Source organism: Paramormyrops kingsleyae, chromosome 3 (assembly GCF_048594095.1).
Source record: "Paramormyrops kingsleyae isolate MSU_618 chromosome 3, PKINGS_0.4, whole genome shotgun sequence".
Classification (NCBI taxonomy): Eukaryota; Metazoa; Chordata; class Actinopteri; order Osteoglossiformes; family Mormyridae; genus Paramormyrops; species Paramormyrops kingsleyae.
Window position 1 is genome coordinate 29,028,411 of NC_132799.1, and position 21,814 is coordinate 29,050,224.

Here is a 21,814-nt window from a genome sequence, read left to right on the forward strand (position 1 = left end):
TACTCTCCTGTCCAAGGTCTACATTATTTTAGTGCAATGTAAAAACACAAACTTCAAAAAGCCAAACTGCCATCTGTCACCAACTTTTTCAAATAAGTCAATAGTTCTTCTTAAAAAAAACTTCTGGGTCACAAACTTGGGTCACAAAACTCTAGTGTTTTAATAAACCACTGACCTGCCCAGCTTGGTAGAATCAGCTCCTTAGGGTGTAAACAGCCTTGAAAAAGTTTTATACAACAAGCTTCCAAAGGCAACCACCGTGTCTATTGTTCTACTCAAATCCCGATTAATTATTTAGTTGCCTACAGAGAGCTCCGAGGTCCCTCGATCCGTTTAATGCTTGGCTTCTTCCGTTTGCATTTCTGTTTCCCAATATCAAGTTTACGCTTCAGAATCCCAAGGTCTGAAGAAGCAGCGATGTTCCACGAGCTGCAAGTTTCAGAGAGGCTGAACCTGAAGGTAGGACTTTCCTTTCATAAAATGGTTCTCCTGCACCTCAACAAGTAGAGCACTGTGCTAACAACTCGGAGGTTTTGGGTTCAAATCCCAGAGAGAGTGCATAAATCTGTATGTCACTTTAGATAAATGCATCAGATACATGAATAAAATCTAAACATTCCAAAAATCAGATGTATGTCAGATTCTTTGAACATAGATGGGGGAAAAAGTCAAGCTCACCGAAATCCATATCAGGATTGTTAAAGGGCTGAATTTGAGGCTGGGTGCCCAGGATGGACCTGGCTACTGTACCAGTGAGCAAAGCACATGAACGGCCAGTTGAATAAATGCATAAAAGTGTTTGCTAGAGGTCAGGAGCCTTTGTTAAATGACTAAATAATGTTCGGCAAAGGCCATTTGGAAATCCCCGAACACAGAGGCACTCTGCTCACACTCTCCCCACCCATCAATTTAAATACTCACGGCAACATCAGTCACCTTAATTGATGTGTGGTCCTGCAGACGCCCAGCCCACAGCCATGCTAAAGCGCGGGTCCTGCTGATGAGGCCCTTTGTGCTGCCCCAGCACATCGCCCGCACTTAAGGCTGGCTTCTTCCTTATGCATCACCCTTCCCAAGGCACAAAGGTGCTGATTTTGGTACTTTACTATCATTAATATTTTTTTTTCATTTCCCAGGGATTTCCCGAGGCCGCAGTAAACGCGAATCTCATGAAACCTCTAGACGATAAGCTCAACTTGATAAATGGGCCAAAGATTCAAATTAAAACAAACTCAATACCATTTTTCAAATGAATAATAAGCAACAAAAAAAAATTATCACGTGGCCTAAAACAGATTTCCAGATTTTTACCACTAATAATACTTTGTATACTGTGGGATCCCGCATGAAAAATGAGAACCTGAACGTACTGATCTGCACGCTGATTTTGGTTCTGGATTTAAGTATCTGTACTGTACTGTGCTGAAAGCTTAGTACAGAATACACCTGTCCACAGGCTGGCCAATGATTTCTCGCGATCAGATGCCACAACCAAAAATAGGAATGTCTTCAACTGTGCCACAGCCCTTTAGTGATGCACAGCCCATAATCAGAAGGATGCTGGTTTCACAAGAGTGCTGACAAGAAACCTGCTGTGTTACCCTTGAACAAGGTACCTGACATTCCACTGTAAAATATCCCAAATGCATTAACAGGTATAATTATAGGCTGGCTTTTGAGTAACCATGATGTAAGCAACATCCTTTCATCCATCTTCCATAACCACTTAACCATTATCAGGTCATGTTGAGCCTGGAAGTTTTCCCACAAGGCAGAGGATGCGCTGGATGGGATGCCAGTCCCTCACAGGGCACAGATTGCTACAAATACACACTACGGGCCATTAATTCACCTAAATGCCAGCTTCTGGATGGTGGGGAGGAGCCAGTGTGGGTGTCGCCATGTTAACCCATTATGCCACTTCAAGGTCTCCTTGAGAAATAAGAATCAGCGCCAGAGCCATGATCAGGAGGCCGTGTGACTAATGTGGACCTGGCACAGGAGAGCCGGTATTTTTAGCGTGCTATTGTTTCATCCCCAGCAGCGACTCCTATTTGCTGAAGCGGACAGAGGTTAAATCGAGGGTGTTCAATCCCGGACCAGGGGAGCCCACAGTGTTTGCAGAATTTCCACCCCTCCTGCGGGGTACCGGGGGAAAGGGCTAAATTAGTTCAATAATGGAATTAGTCCGGCGCTTAAGTGCTCAGCTGGAAGGTGAGGCTGCACATGTGCCAGCTCTCCTCTGTGAGAAACAAGTAAGCACTAAATGTCACTAACAATATTATGCCTGGGTTAATCCAACATTATTACAAATGTCAAGTGAAAACAGCAAATACTATTTTGAATGCCCACACTATTACTACTTAAAGGCAAACCGAAGACTTTTCATGAATTTCAAGTCCAACCCAGTACTTCCACAGTTCACAGTAATAACTTAACGTTGTCTTGGCAAACCGAAACAGTGCTAAGTTAACCCAAGCATTACCATAAATGTGACAGCTAATGAAGCACAGATATGACTGTCAATGCGAACCCAACACTACCATTGTGTGAAAGCTAATGAAGCACGGATATGACTGTCAATGCTAACCCAACATTACCATTGTGTCAAAGCTAATGAAGCACGGATATGACTGCCAATGCGAACCCAACATTACCATTGTGTGAAAGCTAATGAAGCATGGATATGACTGTCAAAGCTAACCCAACATTACCATTGTGTGAAAGCTAATGAAGCACGGATATGACTGCCAATGCGAACCCAACATTACCATTGTGTGAAAGCTAATGAAGCACGGATATGACTGTCAAAGCTAACCCAACATTACCATTGTGTCAAAGCTAATGAAGCACGGATATGACTGTCAAAGCTAACCCAACATTACCATTGTGTCAAAGCTAATGAAGCACGGATATGACTGCCAATGCGAACCCAACATTACCATTGTGTGAAAGCTAATGAAGCACGGATATGACTGTCAATGCTAACCCAACATTACCATTGTGTGAAAGCTAATGAAGCACAGATATGACTGTCAATGCTAACCCAAAATTATCATTATGTGAAAGCTAATGAAGCACGGATATGACTGCCAATGCGAACCCAACATTACCATTGTGTGAAAGCTAATGAAGCACGGATATGACTGCCAATGCTAACCCAACACTACCATGAATGCCAAGTGTAACCCAACTCTCCTGCCAATGTCAGGAAAAACTCAACATTGTAATGAGTGTTATGACTAACCCAAGACAACCGTAACATATAACCCAACACAGCTGTGAAGGTCATTACAAATGCTTCCATATCTACCTATGGGGAAGCCCATGGGCTGGGTGGACAGAACCACACGGAAGGCAAAAATGATTCACCTTAATGATTAGAGCATGCATTTTTAGATCAATACAGGTTCATTACAGCTGTTACGGTCATCAGTCAAAAAAAAAAATCATCCATCCACCCATCCATCTTCATTAACTGTTCATGCATCCATTCATCCCAGGAAGACCTGGATCAGTGGATAACAGGGCAAAAAAAAGTACCAAAACCCAGTGCTGATTCAAATACTAGAGTCAAATATAAGTAACTTGCATTAAATAATGAAAGAACTGACCATTGTGTTGTTTGAAAACGTACAACACTTCAAAGAACCAGCAATCAAACATAGGTAATTTCTTGCAAATTATCTAGTCACCGGTTGGCTGATTTTGTCAGCCACAGAGGAGAAATTCATGTTCGAGGAGAAACTCATGTTCACTGGTGTCCTGTCAGCTACCGTTTCACCGATACCGTGGCGCACAGAAAGCGTACAGGTTGTTTCGATAAGGAAGTGACACTTAAGAATTGGCCTGGAATGCTCAGCATGCAATCTGGCTAGCTCAGAGCTCAGAGCCCCTCCGCACCGCTTCTAACACATGCTAATGCTTTTCACCAGAGCTAACTCCCGCCCCCGCAGACCCTACAGAGCACTTCATGGGGGTGACATACCTCTGCTGCGATGCATGGAGTCTGTTGTTGTTCTTTTACCTGATGGCTACCGATCACTAACAGAAACCAAGACGTCCTTCCACGTGGACCTGACCACCAATGACACAGGATACCATATGGTTTAGTAATACTCAATAATGCTCCTCCCCAGTCACTGACCCTGTCTGACGTGACCACAATCTGACCGCCCTACCCAAGCTCTGGATGGTCCATCAGAGACTTGCCGCGTCTCCATGTTTTACATGTAAACAAACAGAGGCTGTTTTCGCCCATCCTCCCCCTGTATAGCCACGGCTCTCCGGTGAGACACGCAGATCCCTGTGTCCTGCTTGCAGACACGCTGGTTCAACTTCACATGCTCACACACAAACAGCAAACCGGGAGCGTTCCCATTTGAAATTCGCCACGCTGCTTCACTGTCAGATCGCCTGCTGCCACCTCTCTAACATATGCAGCAGGACTTCCTGCACACAGAGCCTAGAAACTGCCAGGAGACCAACTTTCCCCATACTGCGATCAGGCCGGTTTACTTAACTTGAGCTTTCCTTCATTAAAACAGATGATTATCTGTCTTACTTAAACTAGGAGAAAAATCAGGACAGAGAACTAAAATAAGTATCTGCTTATTCAACAAGCAATGGTACCTGGGGAACATCTGGGGACGAAGGGAAAACGGAAAGGTCGGAGCAGGAGACAGCGAGACGGGGAGATTGATTAAGAGCCGACCTGGAGTCACAGAGCCGGTGTAGCGACCGGCTCACACGTGGGACACGCGTGGTGGGGGGCACACCAGTACCCCACAGGCTGCGCCCTCAGCGGTTCTGTGACCCCCATACCCTTGAGAATGACGCATAACTGAGGAAAACCCTTCAAATGGGGAAAGCAAAAAAAAACAGGGACTCTCTCACTGTGCCACACTCCGGCACAAGCGTGAGACAGCAAAGGTCAGGAAGCAAACGGCTGAGGGTTTGCGAGAGTGAGAATACTGCAGCAAAACGAGGAAGGGGGGGGGGGACAGCCCCCGAGCCGGGGCAAAAACACGCCAGGACTTACCGGGGCGCGATGGAGAAAGAGCCGACCTCCCCGCAGGAGAGCGAGAAATCCGCGCAGCCGAGACGAGGAGCGATTAGGAGGAGGACGCGGGAGTGAGTGTGATCTGCCTGATCAGCGGGGCAAAGGCGCCCTGCCGTCGCAACATCATCCCCTGCTGCTCGCACGCTGCGGCGGAGGCTCTCGCCGGCACGCCTCGCCCGCTCACGTCCGCCCTCCCTGGAGCCTGCTTACCGCGGCTAAAGCAGAGTCGCCCGCGATAGCAGGAGCCTGAAGCCGGAGACGGTGCTCTCCTAGGCAAACAGGAGCACGGCGCTTATGCGATGAGAAGGGGGGGGGGGGGAGCCACACGAGCGTCGGCATGTGGGATCAGTCATCGCGGGCAGCCAATCAGAGATGGATACACTGTCAGCAGCACAACAGAGCAAAGGAATGACATAAGAGCACATTTAGAAGCTTTGCAGCACCGAGGCTCTGAGGGAAGAGTTTTCATTAAGGCAGAGCTCATCTTGCGCACACACACACACACACACACACACTAAGCATGAAAATAAGCCCTTAGAGACCCGCAAACCTTAACTGAGCCTCTCCTGTCCTCGTTCTGTGTGTCTCCCTGTTTCAGTCAGACCAGGTTCTTAAGTTTGAAAACTTCCAGCTCCACTGACAAGGTCATTTTAAATTTGCCCCAGGGATTATGCAACGGCGACAAATTAGCGGCGTTTTAATTAATTCATTCCCAGAGCAGGTGCTCATATCATGCAGGAACATTAATCCCTTTTGTTGGTTTGTTTGCTTGGTTGTTTTATGAAGCGGCTCAGTTATCTCAGTGCTCTCGTGATCAATAGAATCGTAGTACGGCAGCAGGTAAAAATAAGGTGAGGTATTGGAGGAAACCTGATGAAGGGATCAGGACCAGGTGAAATTAGAGAAGTAAAAAAAAAAACATAGAATACTATAAATATACTGCAGCCTTTGTCTAAGAGAGATAACCCACGTGGTGGTAGATTAGGCGTGCTGCTGAGGTATGGGAGTCAGGCACCCTCCCTCCCCAGTATCCCAGCAGGCTGACTCTAGGTGGAGCAAGGCGGGGGGGGGGGGGGGGGGATTTTAGTGACAATCGTAGCATCCCAAGGAGAGCTGGGCTTGGACCGTGGGGTTCCATCATGCTAGATGAAAGGCCACTCCAAAGTGGGAGGGGGCAGGAGGAGACCAAGGTGGGAGGGGCTGTGCTTAATGGGGACCCAGTTGAAATAACTTTGGCCTAGGAGTTTCATGTGGTGGGGCCTGGTGGGCTGTATTACAGACCTAATGCAGGAGTTTCCTTTTGGGAGACAAGTTTTTTGTTTGTTTTGACTGATATTCTACTAGTCAAGACAAAAAGGCATATGAGGCAGTGGGGACCTAATGGCTAGGAAAGTGCACTTATAATCGAAAGATTGCTGGTTCAAATCCCTGACCAGCAAGGCACCACTGAGGTACCCTGAGCAAGGTGCCGCCCCCAAGCACTGCTCCCCAGGCGCTGAATTAGATGCCCCCCTGCTATGTCAGGATGTCACAGATGGGTTTCATGCAGAAAACATATTTCCATTATTGTCTACTGTGTGCCGTGGTGTGTCAACAATGACAACCAATCACCAAGCCTCCATATCTTATGATGTCATAAAGCCCCCAAACCTTATGACAGCATAGAAGCTCCTGTACAGTATCTTATAAGATCATAGAAACCTTAAAAATGAAATGGCATAAAACCCAAACAATTATGACATGAAAGCCTAAATACACTAATACATCAAAAAGTCCCCATACCATCATACATTATGTGATTATGACATCATAGCAGTTTCTACATCACATGAATACACAGACACCACCGACAAGGTATGACATCAGAGTGTCCAGACTGAGAAGCTAAATGCATTATAAAATTTGATGGGTTTCTGAACAATGGCAGAAGGCTGGAGAGCATGTGTGAGGTTCAGGTGTCAGCTAAAGAATCAGAGTCCAGGGTGACGCATTAGTTAGGCTGAAAGCTGGGCTACGCAGACTGGAACTTGGCCAAGCTGTTTAGACTTAAAAGCAGACTTAGATCTAGATTATCAGATAGGTTTGGTGATTTGTCCAGATTCCCCGCAGGTCAGGTGACTGTGTTAGCCTTTTTCCGATTTGCTGTTGCATAATTACAATCCCTATTCCGCTGTTCATCTAACATCCCTGGCAAGAACTCCAAGAACTGCACAACCGAACGAGTGACAATGCTGACCAGAACAGCAGTAGTCATGGGTCTCGAAGATGCAACGTCCTGGTCTCAAACACTGATCCAGGTCCAGCCCAGTTGGGTCTCTCTTTGATAGCAGCTCATGACAGTGGGAACAGTGGGCAATACAGACAGTTAATCACTCTGTTCCTCATCTACTGTTAATATAGCATTTTTACTGTACATTAACATACTAACATGCTCTTTAAAACATTCAGAAAGAATCAAAATCCATTTGGTGATATTTCATGAGTTTCATACACATTTTGTAATTTAATTGTAGGAACCCGGCTAATTTTATCACGGTGGGGATGGGGGTGCGTCCTGTATTTCTCCAGATTGAAAGCGGCAACCGTACTGTGGGCTGAGCGCCCCCTATGGGTTACTCTTAGAATCGCCCCAGTTTTTTTAATCGTATGGAATGAAGCCCGACTCCGTACCTGTGCTGCAGTCGCTGATCGTTTCCTGGCTGCTGTAGGAAGGCACTGGGGTGATGGACAGAGATGCGGGGCAGGACACGGGGTCGAAATGCCCCCCCTGGGATGGGCAGGCGTCGGCCTCCGAGAATACCGCATCGGGGCTGGGCAGTGACAGGCCGTCAAAGGGGGCGCCATTCTTCCACCGAGAAATGCCGATGGCTACCTGCCCCCCCGGCTCAAATCCTGCAACACAGGAGGTTGTGGGTACTGACTTGGGTGGACTGATTTCTCCTTCCGCGGTGACAACAGCCTGGCACCTACGCTAACAAAATGTCTGCCACAGTTATACGGCACAGGGCCTGATCCTGGATCAGATGGGAAGTGGCAGCCTCAGTGGCAATACTATCACGTCATCCTCTCAGACTGGGATGCAGGAATCTTCCTTATGGGAATGCAGAACGTGTGCCAGTGTGCATGCGTCCTCTGACCAGCAGCCATCGCCTTGCATCGCTCATAATCGCCACCAACGCATGCAGTAAACATTTTATACAGGCCCTCCTGCTTCTCACTCTGTACCAGTGAAGTGCCTGGTCTTTCTTTAGTCATGCCACACTGTGCTACATCGGACCCCTGTATGAATTGTCTTAGACAGAGTGATAGCCCCACTCTGAACTTCTGTGTGTGCATGACATCCTGCTAAAAGACTGAGTAAATGTTTGTTCAGCAGATATTGAGGAAGCACTGGAAATGAGTTTTATTGTGTTTGTTTATTCCAGTGAAAGGTATTTATACAGATGACACCTTTACTCCAGCGAAGAGTTATCGCAGTGCATTTCTTGCTATGCCACACAAAATCGCTTATATCAGGTTTCCTAGCGTTTAATGGGATATGTCCTAAATTTCGGACATTTCTGCAATACCTAATGTCTCCAAAAGGTGGCAGCAGAGCCATGCAGCTGAATAGGAAACAACGAAACGCCAATATGTAAATTGACAAATCATTAATTTGTTGTACTCAGAAAATGTATTCAAATTCATATATTTCTGTACAATAAATATGTATGCACTGCAATACAATGACTAGGCAATAAAATTTCCTGACTATATAATACCTTTTAAATTTTATTATTATTGACTTTCGTGTGCGCTTTCAATAAACAAGTATTTATCATAAAGAAAAAGCATTTATAGAACATATGGAAATAAAAAAGGATAAAACTGAAAACAAGTTATCTTAAAAAAAAAGTCACTAAAAAAGTATTTCAGAGTAAATTGAACCTCTTTCGTTTAAAACAAGTATTTAAGTAACGTCTAACCAGAGAATGCTTGGCACCAGGCTTAGTTATAAGCAATGAGCATATCATTGCATAGCTGCCCTAACAAGATTACTGCTTCTGACTAATGACCCCGTTAGTGTTTCGACTCAGGACGGAAAAAACAACATGCATTAATGCGTGTTCTCTGGGTCAAAATATGACAAAGATCTGAGTCGTGATTTTTATCGTTGACGTTGCTCATGCCAGAACTCGGCTGCATCTAAATATGGCCATGTTTAAATTATTTTACCGTCATAATATTGATTTACTTGACGGCTAATGGCCGTGCCTCTGCATTGTAAAAGCATATTGATTTCCCTCCGGCAGTCTCAAACTGAATGCCTCTGATGAAAATCCACCGCAGTCAAATCAAAATTATCTGTCCCTCAATGCTCAGATCTGATCGCCGTGAATATTACTGAACACGGAGTTTCAACGCCTCAGCGGCACTCGGGTTACTGCAGACGTGGATATGTTCAAATTAAACTATGAGAATAGCATCTCGTTTCCAGTGACCGTGGATCCGAATCCAGCCCCACATGTGTGTTTGCAGAGCTCCCTACATTATTTAGTTTTATCTGTGCCCTCTGTCTCACTGTCCAAAAACAAGCTTTTCTAAGACAGCTATTTCTACATCATATGAACCTGTGAGTTCAAGCATATATGCGCGCCCCCTCCAGCATGCACCAGACATTGCACTTTATGCACAGTGGTCATAATGAAATTGGGTGGACAACTGAATTGCGGGATTAGATCGAAAATTAACAACAAAATACATGCAAATTAAACTTGCATTAATACCACTGTTTCCTCGTGTGTAGCCAATTTTTATGCTGCTTAGTTTCCCCTAAAAAAAATAACTCAACGTCATGCAATAACGGAAGGTGCCGCTGAACTAACTTTTACAACAATTTTATTGCACCTCGTTTTGTTAACATGAGGCCATTGGTTAACCTGTCTTGCCTGCGCTGCAGAGACTGCGCTCGTACTAATCTCTAACATCTGCCTGTTTCTAGCCGCCGAACCGCGTATAAAACCTATGAAGACCGTGTGGGATGCAGTGTGTAAAGACGGCAGATGGCAAGACAGTGACTCATGCGACCGGATGCACACCATACTAACGGAACGAGCATTTATTCTGCACGTCGATGGCTTACCAAAAGTGATTTGACTGACGCAGCTGTAATAACTGGTTCCAGTTGAGGGGTTGTTACTGCCGCTGCTGGGCTCGCAGTCTGTAGAAGCACAATAGAAAAACAGATTTAAGATTTGAGTCAAAGCACGAACGTCCACTTCCAAGAGACTACATCCAACCCCGGAGTGACAGAAGTTTCCATTTTGATGCAAGTGTTTTTAATTCCGTATACGACGCCATTCATCAGCATTGCTTTCCGCTAACGCCGTGAACGTATTTTCATAGTGGCAATAATTTTAAATCAGACCGGGGAGAATAAGATGCAGAATACATTACTGGCAGCTGCTCAATCGTTACTCCATCTTCTCCTCGCCAGTCAAAGAAGAGCCAGTTTATCACTCTTCCTTACATTGTTGTCTCCTCAGGCCCAGTAATAGGCTACTGCATTAAGATCATTTACCGACATGAAGCCAGATGCAAAGAAGAGTATATACACTGTACAGGTGAATATTTAAAACTTGGTATAATATATGGAATCGTATGCTGCGTTTAATAGGTTACTTAACACGTATACGTAACATAACAAGTACGAAGCCCTAATGGTGTAAGATTTAACCCCAACGTGTTTACTCACACATTGAAATACATCGTAACCTTTGCTCAGAAAAATGTATCAGAACGGCATGGAATTATTAAAATAAGAGTGTGCGAATATCATCACACATTGAGGTGTTAACGATTTTTTGTTGGATCATTTCCCCCCCGTCATGAACCAGGGTGAAGACGCGTCATCTACACACTTAAAAACTGTTTACGTCTTCTGGGCCTTTCCGTGCAGGAGAGATCAAGGAATAAACGTTATTCCTGTTTACCTTGTACAATATTGCTGCTACAAATGCAGAGGTAGGCCTACTTAAGAGGCAGACTATAGAGTATAGGCCTACTTAGGTGCCCAGACTTTAACATCTTCTGTGTCACAAACCAGGCCCTTCAGGCTTAATACTTACTTTTTACATTATAATTGTATAATAATACGGATAGCCAGTGAGCTGAGATAGGCATATGGCATTTGGGTCACGCTGACACCAAGACAAGGGAAGGTTATTGTGAAACTCGGCTGATCATCAGAATGGCTTTTTAAACTGCGATCGCGCGGAGCTTTCGGGAAGCATGTGTGCGCGTTACGAGCATCATGACCCATCTTCGCTTCCCCCTGGTGTGTCTCCACTGCGGCTTGCGGAGGATGAATACCTCCAGAGACACATCTGCAATAAACACCGGCAACTCAGCCCAGCGCAGTATTCCGCGTCTCTAATCAAATATGAGAGCCGAACCGCCCGTAGGTTAAAAGGCAATCAGGATCAAATTACATCGTTGTGCACCTTTACGTGTATTATAGCCTATAACGTGAAAAACGTGAAAATCTCTCACGGGTACCACCAGTGGGGTGCTGCTTAGTTACCTATATTTTATGGGAAAGAATGCATTCCACACCTCAGTAACAAATCGACGATGCAATACCTGGTCATTACTAAGGTAGCATGTGCAGGATGGAAAAATGATTATTAACACCTGTTTGACTAGATTTGCTGAAACGATTTAGTCTATAGTGTCTCAATTTTTATTGTTTAAAAAATTAAAACTGATCCTTTGTCCGGTACCTTACTTCGCTCAAGGTGAAAATAACATAACAAAACCATCAGACTGTTTCAGCATCATTGCCTCATCATTTTAGAAACGATGTGAACCAAGCGGAATTTAACTTTATGAAAAGCACAGCGCAATTAACAGAGATTATGTACTTCATCTATTTCACCTGAATGTTAACATATTGCGCAAACACGTCTGGCTGTTCTAGCCGCGTCCAAGTTTCTGATAATTACAGCGGCCTGAGTATGCAAGTATTTCGGTCCAGGTGTTTGAATGACTGGCGTGTGTATTTAACATGGCTGTGATGGCTTTGAGAAAAAGGGAGACAGACGCTTTAGGTACCACGCCCCTCAAACAGCGTTATGTCAAATGGTTTACCTGTCACAACTTTGTAATATTCTGCACACCAAGTATTAATTCAATGAAACGCCTGTGACTCTTTTTCTAAAGCCTATATAATATTGAAAAAGTAAAATGTAAGCATAATGTGATGCATCCCGTTAATATCATTTATTCCGTGGGTGGTACGTGACACGTACGGACGGTGAGATCCCGGCTGGGTTACCTTGCGCGGCTCCGGCGCAGACTTTCTTCCCTCCGGCTGCAGGGCTGCTCCCACTAACCCTTGTATTTTCCCCCGATGACTGAGCACTGTGAGGGGTTTCCTGGTCGGTCTCGCAGTCCCGACTTTTGCAGCCTCTCTGGTCGCCCGTGCCGCTGCAGATGACCGGATGGATCTTCATGGTCGGACTATGGCAGATTAAATTCTCTTCTGTCCCGGAGCAAACATACTTCCACATCCTCAACGCACAGCCTCGGGGGGAAGGAAGATAGAAGAGGTCTGCCTGTTTTACCTACAAATCCAGCTGAGAACATTCACGGGACGTGCCATAAAGCAACATTTGGCCGTAAAATCCGCGATCCCATTGAGTCGGGATGACTCCTGCCTTACTGCTACCGAAAGGGTCGAGCTGAGCCAGGCGTGGTGCTTCCTCACGTGACAGAGGTGCAACTCACTTTTTATTGTCACAAAAAGCAAGAGAGGTGTCCGGGACGCTTCGTGCGGTTACAGTAAATCCTCATATAGGTAGCATATAATAAAACATTCCACCATTAAACCGCGTTTGAAAATTATGTAAAAACCAATACACGCGGGTTATAAGAAATATTCTATCTGATGAACATCCCAGGATTACTTGTAGAAATAGCGTACGTATTCATAATTTAAAAAAAACAACAAACTTAGAATCGCCTTTGGATTCTTTTAGCAAATCCTTACATGCAGAACGGTTGTCTTACTGTACGCTGTACATCTTTCACACTCAATGCGCTAGTGCAGAAAGGACAGGCGACCAGGTACAATTTCATTTAATGTTTCCGGAAAAATAAGGAATGGAGCCCGTTTGAAGAAGACAGTCATGACTGAAGCAGGAGTGCATTTTAGTCTTCTGTAATTAATGAAATGTTGTTGCTTCGGTACACGTATTCTGTCTTCGTGTTTGCATAGCTCAAGTGTCACTATATTAATTTCCTGGCTTGCCTCTCTTCCACTCCGCATACCGGGGCATCCTGATGTCTCTGGTCTATGACACTGAGCCTGTCTGAGCCTCTCAATGATTCCCTCGCTTACCTCATAATGACTGCAAGCGGTAGCTGGGACGGCCAACAGCCAGCTGCAACAGATCACACTGGACCAGAACTGAACATCACATCACTTACCTACCTGCCTATAGAGTTCCTATATCAGTGGTGTATATTACAGGATCTTACGGTGTTGAAACATAAAATGCTGAGAACCAACTGGGCACGGGCGGGCGGCGTTGGATCTGATTCTTAGGGGGGCTCATGCCCCCAATAGGGTTGCCACTCTCAATCTGAAGAAATAGGGGATCCCACCCCCACTCCCATCCCGTATTGGTTGACATTATTTTATTTTCCAATTTTTCAATAAGCTACGGTCCTGTAATATAAGCCTACGCGACGGGTGACAACTCTAATAATTTGTGCGAAGTGTGTATGAAAATACGTGACAAATCGCTAAGTGGATGTTAAAAAAAAGAGTGGCCAAAGTACTCTAAATAACGACTAGAATGGCTTATGCTGACCGTGTTTGTATATTTGCATGTGAAAAGCATTCTGGGCCGTCCATGCTGGGAATGGTGCTCAGTACAGTAAATTGAATTAGAACTATCTGGCTATTTAAACACAATAAAAGTTTCTGTAAAAAAAGAGCTAAATTGGCAGCACTGATCCAAGCCGGTTTTGGCAGAAGAAGACCTGGCACCGGCGGTTTCGTAAGCGGCGTCTTCGAGCAGCACCGGCTACAGCGCGCAGAAAGGATCCGCTTTGAGAAAAGAGCCAGGACGTACAAATGATCGGTGTCACATTTGCGAGCCGCCCACACATCACTGCATGTCAGGAGGAATTCTTTAACTTGAAATGATACTTCTGGCCATATCGATAATAATGTCATAACATCATCAATTATGATACGGGCTCAGTGAATAGAACGGTCCCCTCATACCTCTAAGGCTTATCCTTCCAATGTACCTTAGGGCACAAGGGCAGTTCCTCCACTGGAAGCTGAGTTATGATCTTCCATCCACTACCTCATATTACACACTGCATAAAATATATATTTTTTCAGCTACGGGCAGTCCCCAGCTTACGAACGAGATCCGTTCCCTGCGTCCGTCTGCGTCGAATTTGCAAGAAAGTTGGTAATAAATAAATAAAATAACATAGCATAATAATAATATAAAGCAACAATTAAAAACTGTACCTCGATCCGACGAACCGCAGAAACCATGAGCGTCGCAAAGTATCGCGCTAGTTCGGTATCACGAACCATTGTCTTTAACCGGAATGTTTAGGATAGTGGGCTTTATGGCAATTCGTTCCTAAGAACGGGTCCGTTAGGCGGATGTTCCTTTACCCTGCTTGTACATTATGAACTGATTGGACATTATACGCAGAGGTCAGGTGTATGAAATGATGCAGCTAATCTTGGATGTAGGGAAAATATAATATATATGTGGGGGAGGTGTTCAGTAAGAGTAGACAAACTCCACTGCAAAAAAGAAAACAGAAGGACGAGGAAGGCCCTTGCCCCTCGAGATTTAACCCAGATACGTCGAGTCATTTTTCACAGGGAGAAATCCTCTCCTCATGTTGTTCCAGATTAGCCAGGTGATGTACATGATTTGTGAACCTTAAACTAGGTTTGCATAGAAACGGAAATTTATGAGATGCTCATTAATCTACCTTTATATCTGTGGCGTCCGTATGGGATTTAATCCCTGGAGGACAGGGAGTCTCTGCGCTGCCTCGTGTCCTTTGCGCCTCTGGCATTTCCCACGGCTGTGGTGCAGTTACCTCGCTGCACGCACGCACTTATCTTTATGAGCCAGTTTCAGCTTAGAGGCCTAAAGGAACTTATTCACAAATCTCTATGAATATCGACTTATTGTGGCAACAGTTGACCCCAGTGTGCATTTTCTCAACAATTTGTATTTCAGCAGAAGAACAAAGATCATTAAATCAGATCTTAAAATGCCTACTTCTCTGTTTGCCTATTAACCCAAATCTAATAGCAATCCAGTTCAACCATTTTATTTGGTTGTTGTTTATATGTTTACCTAAAACTTAATTCAATTAAATTTACTCAAGAGATCTGGCAAAATTAAAGTCAATCAAATGCAATACAAAAATTGACTTTTGGTATTACAATATTATTCTGTAAACAGAGTTTATGGTTCTTACTTATGGTTATAAACAATGATGTCTCCATATTTTGGTATCTGGTGACTCGTTTTATGTCCTTTGTGGGCAATGTATAGAATTCACAGATACACAGGAGAATGGTAATATTATTTCTGTGGAATTGTAACCCTCAGCTTTGTGCTTGATGGAGTGCAGCTAAATCAGCATTTCAATGTTTTATTTCATCAGCTGCTTTGGGTCGTTAGATTGTTATGGAGGTGCAGTGGGACGGAGGGGGAGGGGCTCTTTCTGTAAGGCTTTCATTATTTTCTACAGTCAGTCTAACAGAGAAACCATTTTATACGGTGAAGGAGCCCTACCAGCAGAGTTAATCAGGAAATTAACAGACAATTTATTTCCACAAATTACTGGAAGAGTAACTGAAATGCAGGCCTGCCAAGGCGAGTATGAAGGAGTTCTGTAAAAATAAGAGTAATTGTCGAGCTGTATTTCTGAAAGTGGCCAGACACCCCGTATGCAATTCTGCAGCTCTTCCAGAACATTGCTGCATTTATGTATTAACCCTCTATCTCATTCCACCCGGTCCCTCTGTAACTGCCTGTGAGCCAGAGCTCATTTCCAGTTCAAGACCTTGGTACGAGCATGCCGGTGTATCATGGGAGCTGCAGAGTTCGCTTCAAATCCTCGCCCGGCCCACAAACTCTGCCAAGACCTCCACAATCTTCATAATCAGGACTCCTGACTCTCCTGTGACAGGAAGGCTGACGATCACTCGCTTGTCTTTCAGTTTAGGTCCCTGCGTGGCGGAATGATTTTTTCCTGTCAGAAAAGCAAGGATGTACTGAAACGAAGGACTGAGAACTCTACCTATGGCTGAAGGTAGTGCCTAGCAAGCCTTTAATATAACCTTTGTATGGCGTTGGATGTGATTCACACATTTGCTTATTTCTTGATGGTTCTGATCACCTTTTTAAGTCCTTTTGTAATTTTGTGACTTTGGATAAGTGTGTCTGAGAAATACATCTATGTCATTGTGAACATAGCAGATGGTTTTAAAGAGCTAAAAATATCCCCATCCTGAGGAGAAAATTAGCTGTCAAAGAGCTTTCAGAGAACAGCACAGCATTTAATCCATCGGTTTTGTTGACGGAGATTATACATAAAGTGGCAACACTGTCCATCGATGAAAGGACCTGATCTTTGTCCTGTGCCTCTAGGAGATATGAAGAAGATTGTCTTTCCATAAATAGTAATTTGAGGAAGCTGTATCTGAATATCATGCTATCTGCTTGGATGTTTCACCGTCCGCCTCTTTGACCGGGGGTAGCTGATGTCCCAGAAGCCTCAGCGCTGCAGGACCACGGTAAGCTATAATCACAGATGTAGTGTCTCCTATGAACGATGCGGTGTGCAGGTTTTAAGGATCCGGTTGCAGGTAACATTACACGGTCCGGTATCACCTATGTTTCAAAGTTAAAGAGGACACAGCAGCGCCGGTCAGCGATTTCTGGGTTTTTTTTTAATCACTGCCAAAGTTCCCCTGACTTCGGACAGGGACCAGGTATCAAATCGCTGGATCAAATCCAGCCTTCTTTTTCATGGAGGTGATAATGAAAAGCTGATCAGCGAAAAGCCACCAGAGGGATCAGCGCGGGCTGATGCAGAATCTCCATTAAGAAAAAGGGGCCAGACGGGAGGGGAGCGGAAGGCGTCAGGAACGCTGGTGGGTCCCAGCGGGACGCGACGGCAGGAGTGATGCCCGCGCTGCTGCGCTGGCACTGCTGGCGTCTCTCCTGCTCTGCTCCTGCTCTGCTCCTGCTCTGCTCCTGCTGACTCTGATGCTTTTGGGACTTTGATCAACAGAGCTGTGTGCAAACTATATCCTGGCGTGACAAACAGCGCCTCTTATAGTTATTTTTCTGTAACCTTACCCGCACAGTAAATTCCCTGGGGATTAAGTGGATCCATCCTCAGTGTCTACTATTTGGATACTCGTCCATCCTCCACCTACTTATCCTATTTGAGGTCACGGGGAACCTGCAGGCTGTCAGGAACACTGAGTACAATGCTGGGGATCACCCTAAATGGGAAGCGAGGCGCGCACACGCACACACACACACACACACACACACACACACACACACACAAAATATATGGGCAAGATTTTTGGACTGCAGGAGGAAACATCCATATCCAGATGAACTGGGGGGGGGGGGGGTGGAGCATAGAACCCCTCAAACACAGTGGGGGAGGGATTTGAACCCACAAACCAGCAGGCATGAATAGTCAACAGTGAATAATGGTGAATAAATAATTTGTTGATGGATGTAACAGGAAAGAGGGAGTCAGAGCAGTTGGCTGAGCGTACCACAGCAGCTCGATGGGTCACGCACACCTACCTGCACCCGTGTCCTTGTGCTATACAGTCTGGCGTGTTCAACCGTCCTGCGTGTGTCAGCAGTTTCCCGGGAAACCGGCTTCAGAGGGATGTGTTTTCCCAAAACCCTGCGACACTGTGACTCTTCAGAACAAGCGCCGGTCATGATTAATCTGCGGAAGAGGGGCACAGGCGTGACGCCGTGCGCCTGAGCCACACCTGGTGTTCATTCATCAGCTGCCCCGCCTGCGTATGCCTGTATATGGGCCAGCAGGTGGCATGACTGTTAAAGACTTTAGAAAAACCTAAATACCACAAACACAACTGCAACCTTCAGCTCACATTGACCTCGAAAGATACATGTCTATAATTAATACATCTTTGATGTTTATACATCACTTATACATATATTAGCATAGCAGAATGGTTTGGAGTAAAACCCAAATCGTTAAGGCCAACTGTTAAAGGAGAAGCTGAAAGCAGCAGCACCCCCTGCTGGTAGTTTTTTTTTTTTTTTTTAAATCTTCTCCAAGAGTGCTAGTCCTCAGAATCCTCAGTTTAATAGTACAATGCTGTACTGTTATTCTGTGACAGAACATGTCTTTGGGCATCTGGATTGACATTGTGCTATAAATTTCATTTTGCTGTACTGGTAACACTTTACTTGATGGGGTAAAAATAGTAATTACTCAGTTACTTCTTTAGTCCAGATTATGAATAAATCATGAACAAATATGTTTGCTACTTAAGATACTGTAAAAGATGTGTCATGACTCATTAATGATGAACAAACATGAGGTCAGTATTTCACTTGTGTTATTCATTACTTGCTCCCTCAGTAGTTCACAAATGTTTGCAGGACTAAGATATAGTAACAAATATGATGACTGCTTGAGACACAACAAGCATCACGATTCATTATTGATGAATTAACATGAGATCAGTATGCAACTAATAACTAAGTAATAGTATAATACTATATTATTTGTGCCCTGTCAAGTAAAGTGTTACCACTGAATTATCTGTCTCATAGCATTTGAGTACTGCGTCTAAATACATCTGAACACGTTTTCATGTATGACAACCAAGGATCTTATATGTTGCATGAGTGCGGTGTTTACTGAATTTGCTCATAATAGCAAACGTTCTGTTTTTGGCACCTGTCTGGTGCCACTGGATATGCCTGTACTTGCACTCTATCCCCAAACACAGTAAGGATTTAAAAACGTATATCCATGACTGGCGCATTTGCACATATTTGATCAGTTCTGCTTGTTCATCCACACACCCATATGTACATAGCTGCATATATAGTGAGAAGTGGTGAGGTAAGGCACACCAAAAAAGGAAATGAAGGCAGCAAACTAATCAACTAATCAATGGTGGAGAAATTCAAGTATCTGCACCCATGAACGCCGCCACCCCCACCCCCTACAATCTGCTGCCTCATCCATCTCCTTCAGCTGCCCAACTTACCCTCCACACAAACATGAGTTTGTCAACTTCAGGTAAACGAGGAAACCAGACATACAAGGACAGATCAGCGACACAGATGCTCACCCAAACACATACGAAGCAGGGGCGTCATTAAGAAAAATACCAGAAATTAAGCAAAGCAATTTAATGGTTTCCACCAAAATATCAAGTATAATTGCAGATGTTATTGCAGAATACATTGTGAGAGCTGTTTATGTCACCTGACACTTCTGCACTACGTGTCCCAGTCACTTTTGAGAGCTGGCGTGTGCTCACAACTCACACCCGGGAAGAGTGTCACTCCTGTCTTTCAGACACACTGGCCTCCATTCGCCAGTGCCCGCATTGATTCGTCTCCATTTCAGTGTCTGCCAAAGTTTTTTTTGCACTGCATGGATGTTTACAAGGAAAATGTGTGAGTGAACATGTAGAAAAAGTAAAAAGACTTTTCTTCCTACGAATTAAACTCACTGATTAATAGCAGCAAGCCAAGGGAGGCCAAAGGGTCCTTAAAGAAAGACAGATGTGAAATAGTCCTCCAGCGCCTTCTGCTTTTCTTCACAAACGATACTTTCTTTCCTCAGATGTGCAATCAGGTTCTCCAAAGTGTTCATTTTGGCCACTGTTTCCTCTTCTCTCCTCTCCAGCTCCATGATCTTCACGTGGAGGCCGGCTATCTTGTTCCACAGCTGCTCCTTGTCGGTGTCCTGTCGTGAGTAGGAGTGCTCATCCAGCAAATTGTACTCCGTGCTCGAGGGCTCCCTCTCCTGGTCCCCAGTGCCAGCTGCGGGGTGCTCACCTGGAAGGCTCAGGGGGAGAGACCTGATCGCCTGACTTATGGCTACCTGCAGCCTGTCCTGCAAAGCCAACGTAGGACACTGCCGATCATCATCGAGCTGCTTCACACCAGAGACTGTAAGCGTTCTCTCACCCCCCTGCTTCTCAGTAGTTTCCTCACTGTGCCCCAGAGGCAGAGCTTGTAGATGAAGCACCTCGCCTGAGCCAAGTCCTTCCGAGTCCAAGTCCCTCAGGAATAACACTGTGGGAAATTGGGGTTCGTCACCCTCAGGATTAGATTCCAAACCCTCCCCAACTGAAGCTACCCCACTCTCCTCCTTGGAGATCTCCCTTTTCAAGATTAGGGCTCTCTTCTTCGTGGGTGAGGTGGGTTCCAGGAGTTTCCCATTTATGTCAGATGTCTTTGGCTTGGGCTTTGAATTCTTTTTACTCTGCAACCTTTTCAGTTCATCCTAAAAAAAAGGGAATGGAAATTGAGTTTACTTCCACCACGCAGCTCCATAACTAGACATCACGAATTATCTGGTGAGAGACCATTTTATGCTAATCAGACCTAATTTCTTATCGTCATTATGGCTTTAAACAACACACAAGTTAACTTGTAATGTACGTAAATGTGATATTAGTCAATTTCCCAAATACCATCCAAATGATAGATACTTTCAAGTACCTGAAGAGGAGACGTTTCATCTTCATAAATGAAAGGGAAGATAGTAGGCACAGCGGTATTCTTCAGGTAGCGAATCCCCCATCGAAGGTCAAACGAGTCCTCGGTGAAATGGTCACTGCACAAGTACTGATGTCGGCTTGGGGTCCATTGCTCTCGTTTCATATTATCAACCCATTTCTGGAGACGAGCTTCGTCCCGCAAAGGAAACCTTTGCAGGAGATAACGGTCTTAGTCAAACAGGAATAAATCACGCATACATAAATCAATATTCAACTATGACTATAAAAGCCTGAAACAACTAGCTCCAACACAAGAAATCGGTGCCTTATTCCCTAACTAAACTAATTTTCAGTATTAGCCCGTTAAGATTCACCACTCTCCGTCAAGATTCAGAATACCGGATAGCGAATACCTAGCACAATAATAAAGTTAAAGACAATGAGTAAGTGTTAGTAGTCATAGACTTTAAACATCCGCCTGTCAGCTAGCGGCGGACTACAGAATACAGCTAGCTAAGATCATACACATCTCTCCAGCAATACAACTTGCCCAGTCGGCCGAAAACTTACGGGTAGAAACTAATTTTTTTGTTGTCTTTCGAAAGGACCCCTCCACGATTTTTACATAGTTTCACGGCGCAATAGCGGGGCATTTCAGAAATGAGACAGCGTGTAATTTCCAACTCATAAAGCTTTTTTTCTATTACAAATTCAAGCAGCTCTCTTAATATGACATTCTTAATTCCGGGTGTGACGTTTCTAGTGAACGGATGTGACGACAGGAACCAGTTAAACTGTTGCACGTGCTATGAGAGTCAGAGTGTCATGTGATACAGCAGCGTACCAATAGAATTATGCTCGCTCTATTTTGGTTAGTAGGGCAACACATCCTAATATTTTATAACTGAAATTTCAACATATGTAATCATAACAAAAATCGGACATTATGCTAAACCTGT

The 21,814-nt window shown here is 44.6% G+C and overlaps 2 protein-coding genes across 7 annotated transcripts in view; both read right to left on the bottom strand.

The window, feature by feature from the left end:
• Window positions 1-15,161, bottom strand: part of LOC111843166 (anoctamin-4) — a 39,347-nt gene extending 24,186 nt beyond the window's left edge. For 3 of the 6 annotated variants that reach the window (XM_023810513.2, XM_023810514.2, XM_023810512.2), the window contains exons 1-3: window positions 12,378-13,412; window positions 10,185-10,262; window positions 7,733-7,954 (exon numbers count right to left, since the gene is read on the bottom strand). In XM_023810513.2, the coding sequence (XP_023666281.2) occupies window positions 7,733-7,954; window positions 10,185-10,262; window positions 12,378-12,612 (535 nt within the window). In that variant the 5' untranslated portion in view covers window positions 12,613-13,412. Of the gene's footprint in view, window positions 1-5,041; window positions 5,356-7,732; window positions 7,955-10,184; window positions 10,263-10,796; window positions 10,816-12,377; window positions 13,413-15,076 lie in introns of those variants that run through there. The other 3 variants (XM_023810510.2, XM_023810515.2, XM_023810517.2) reach the window with 3 other exon arrangements.
• Window positions 15,162-19,518: 4,357 nt separating this feature from the next.
• LOC111843111 (THAP domain-containing protein 5) lies at window positions 19,519-21,641 on the bottom strand. The gene is made up of 3 exons (XM_023810378.2): window positions 21,426-21,641; window positions 20,857-21,064; window positions 19,519-20,638 (listed from the first exon to the last, which is right to left on the bottom strand). Exons 1-3 carry the CDS (start codon window positions 21,506-21,508, stop codon window positions 19,898-19,900), a joined length of 1,032 nt encoding a protein of 343 aa, XP_023666146.1. The 5' UTR covers window positions 21,509-21,641; the 3' UTR covers window positions 19,519-19,897.
• Window positions 21,642-21,814: the final 173 nt, after the last annotated feature.

Bases quoted from the DNA above. Each gene is read 5' to 3' on its own strand.
- LOC111843111 (XM_023810378.2), bottom strand. From the start codon at position 21,508: ATGCCCCGCTATTGCGCCGTGAAACTATGTAAAAATCGTGGAGGGGTC. The intron at 21,065-21,425 runs GTAAGTTTTCGG...TCTCCTGCAAAG, and splicing joins AAAAAAATTAGTTTCTACCC to GTTTCCTTTGCGGGACGAAG. The intron at 20,639-20,856 runs GTACTTGAAAGT...CCTTTTTTTTAG, and splicing joins ATGAAACGTCTCCTCTTCAG to GATGAACTGAAAAGGTTGCA.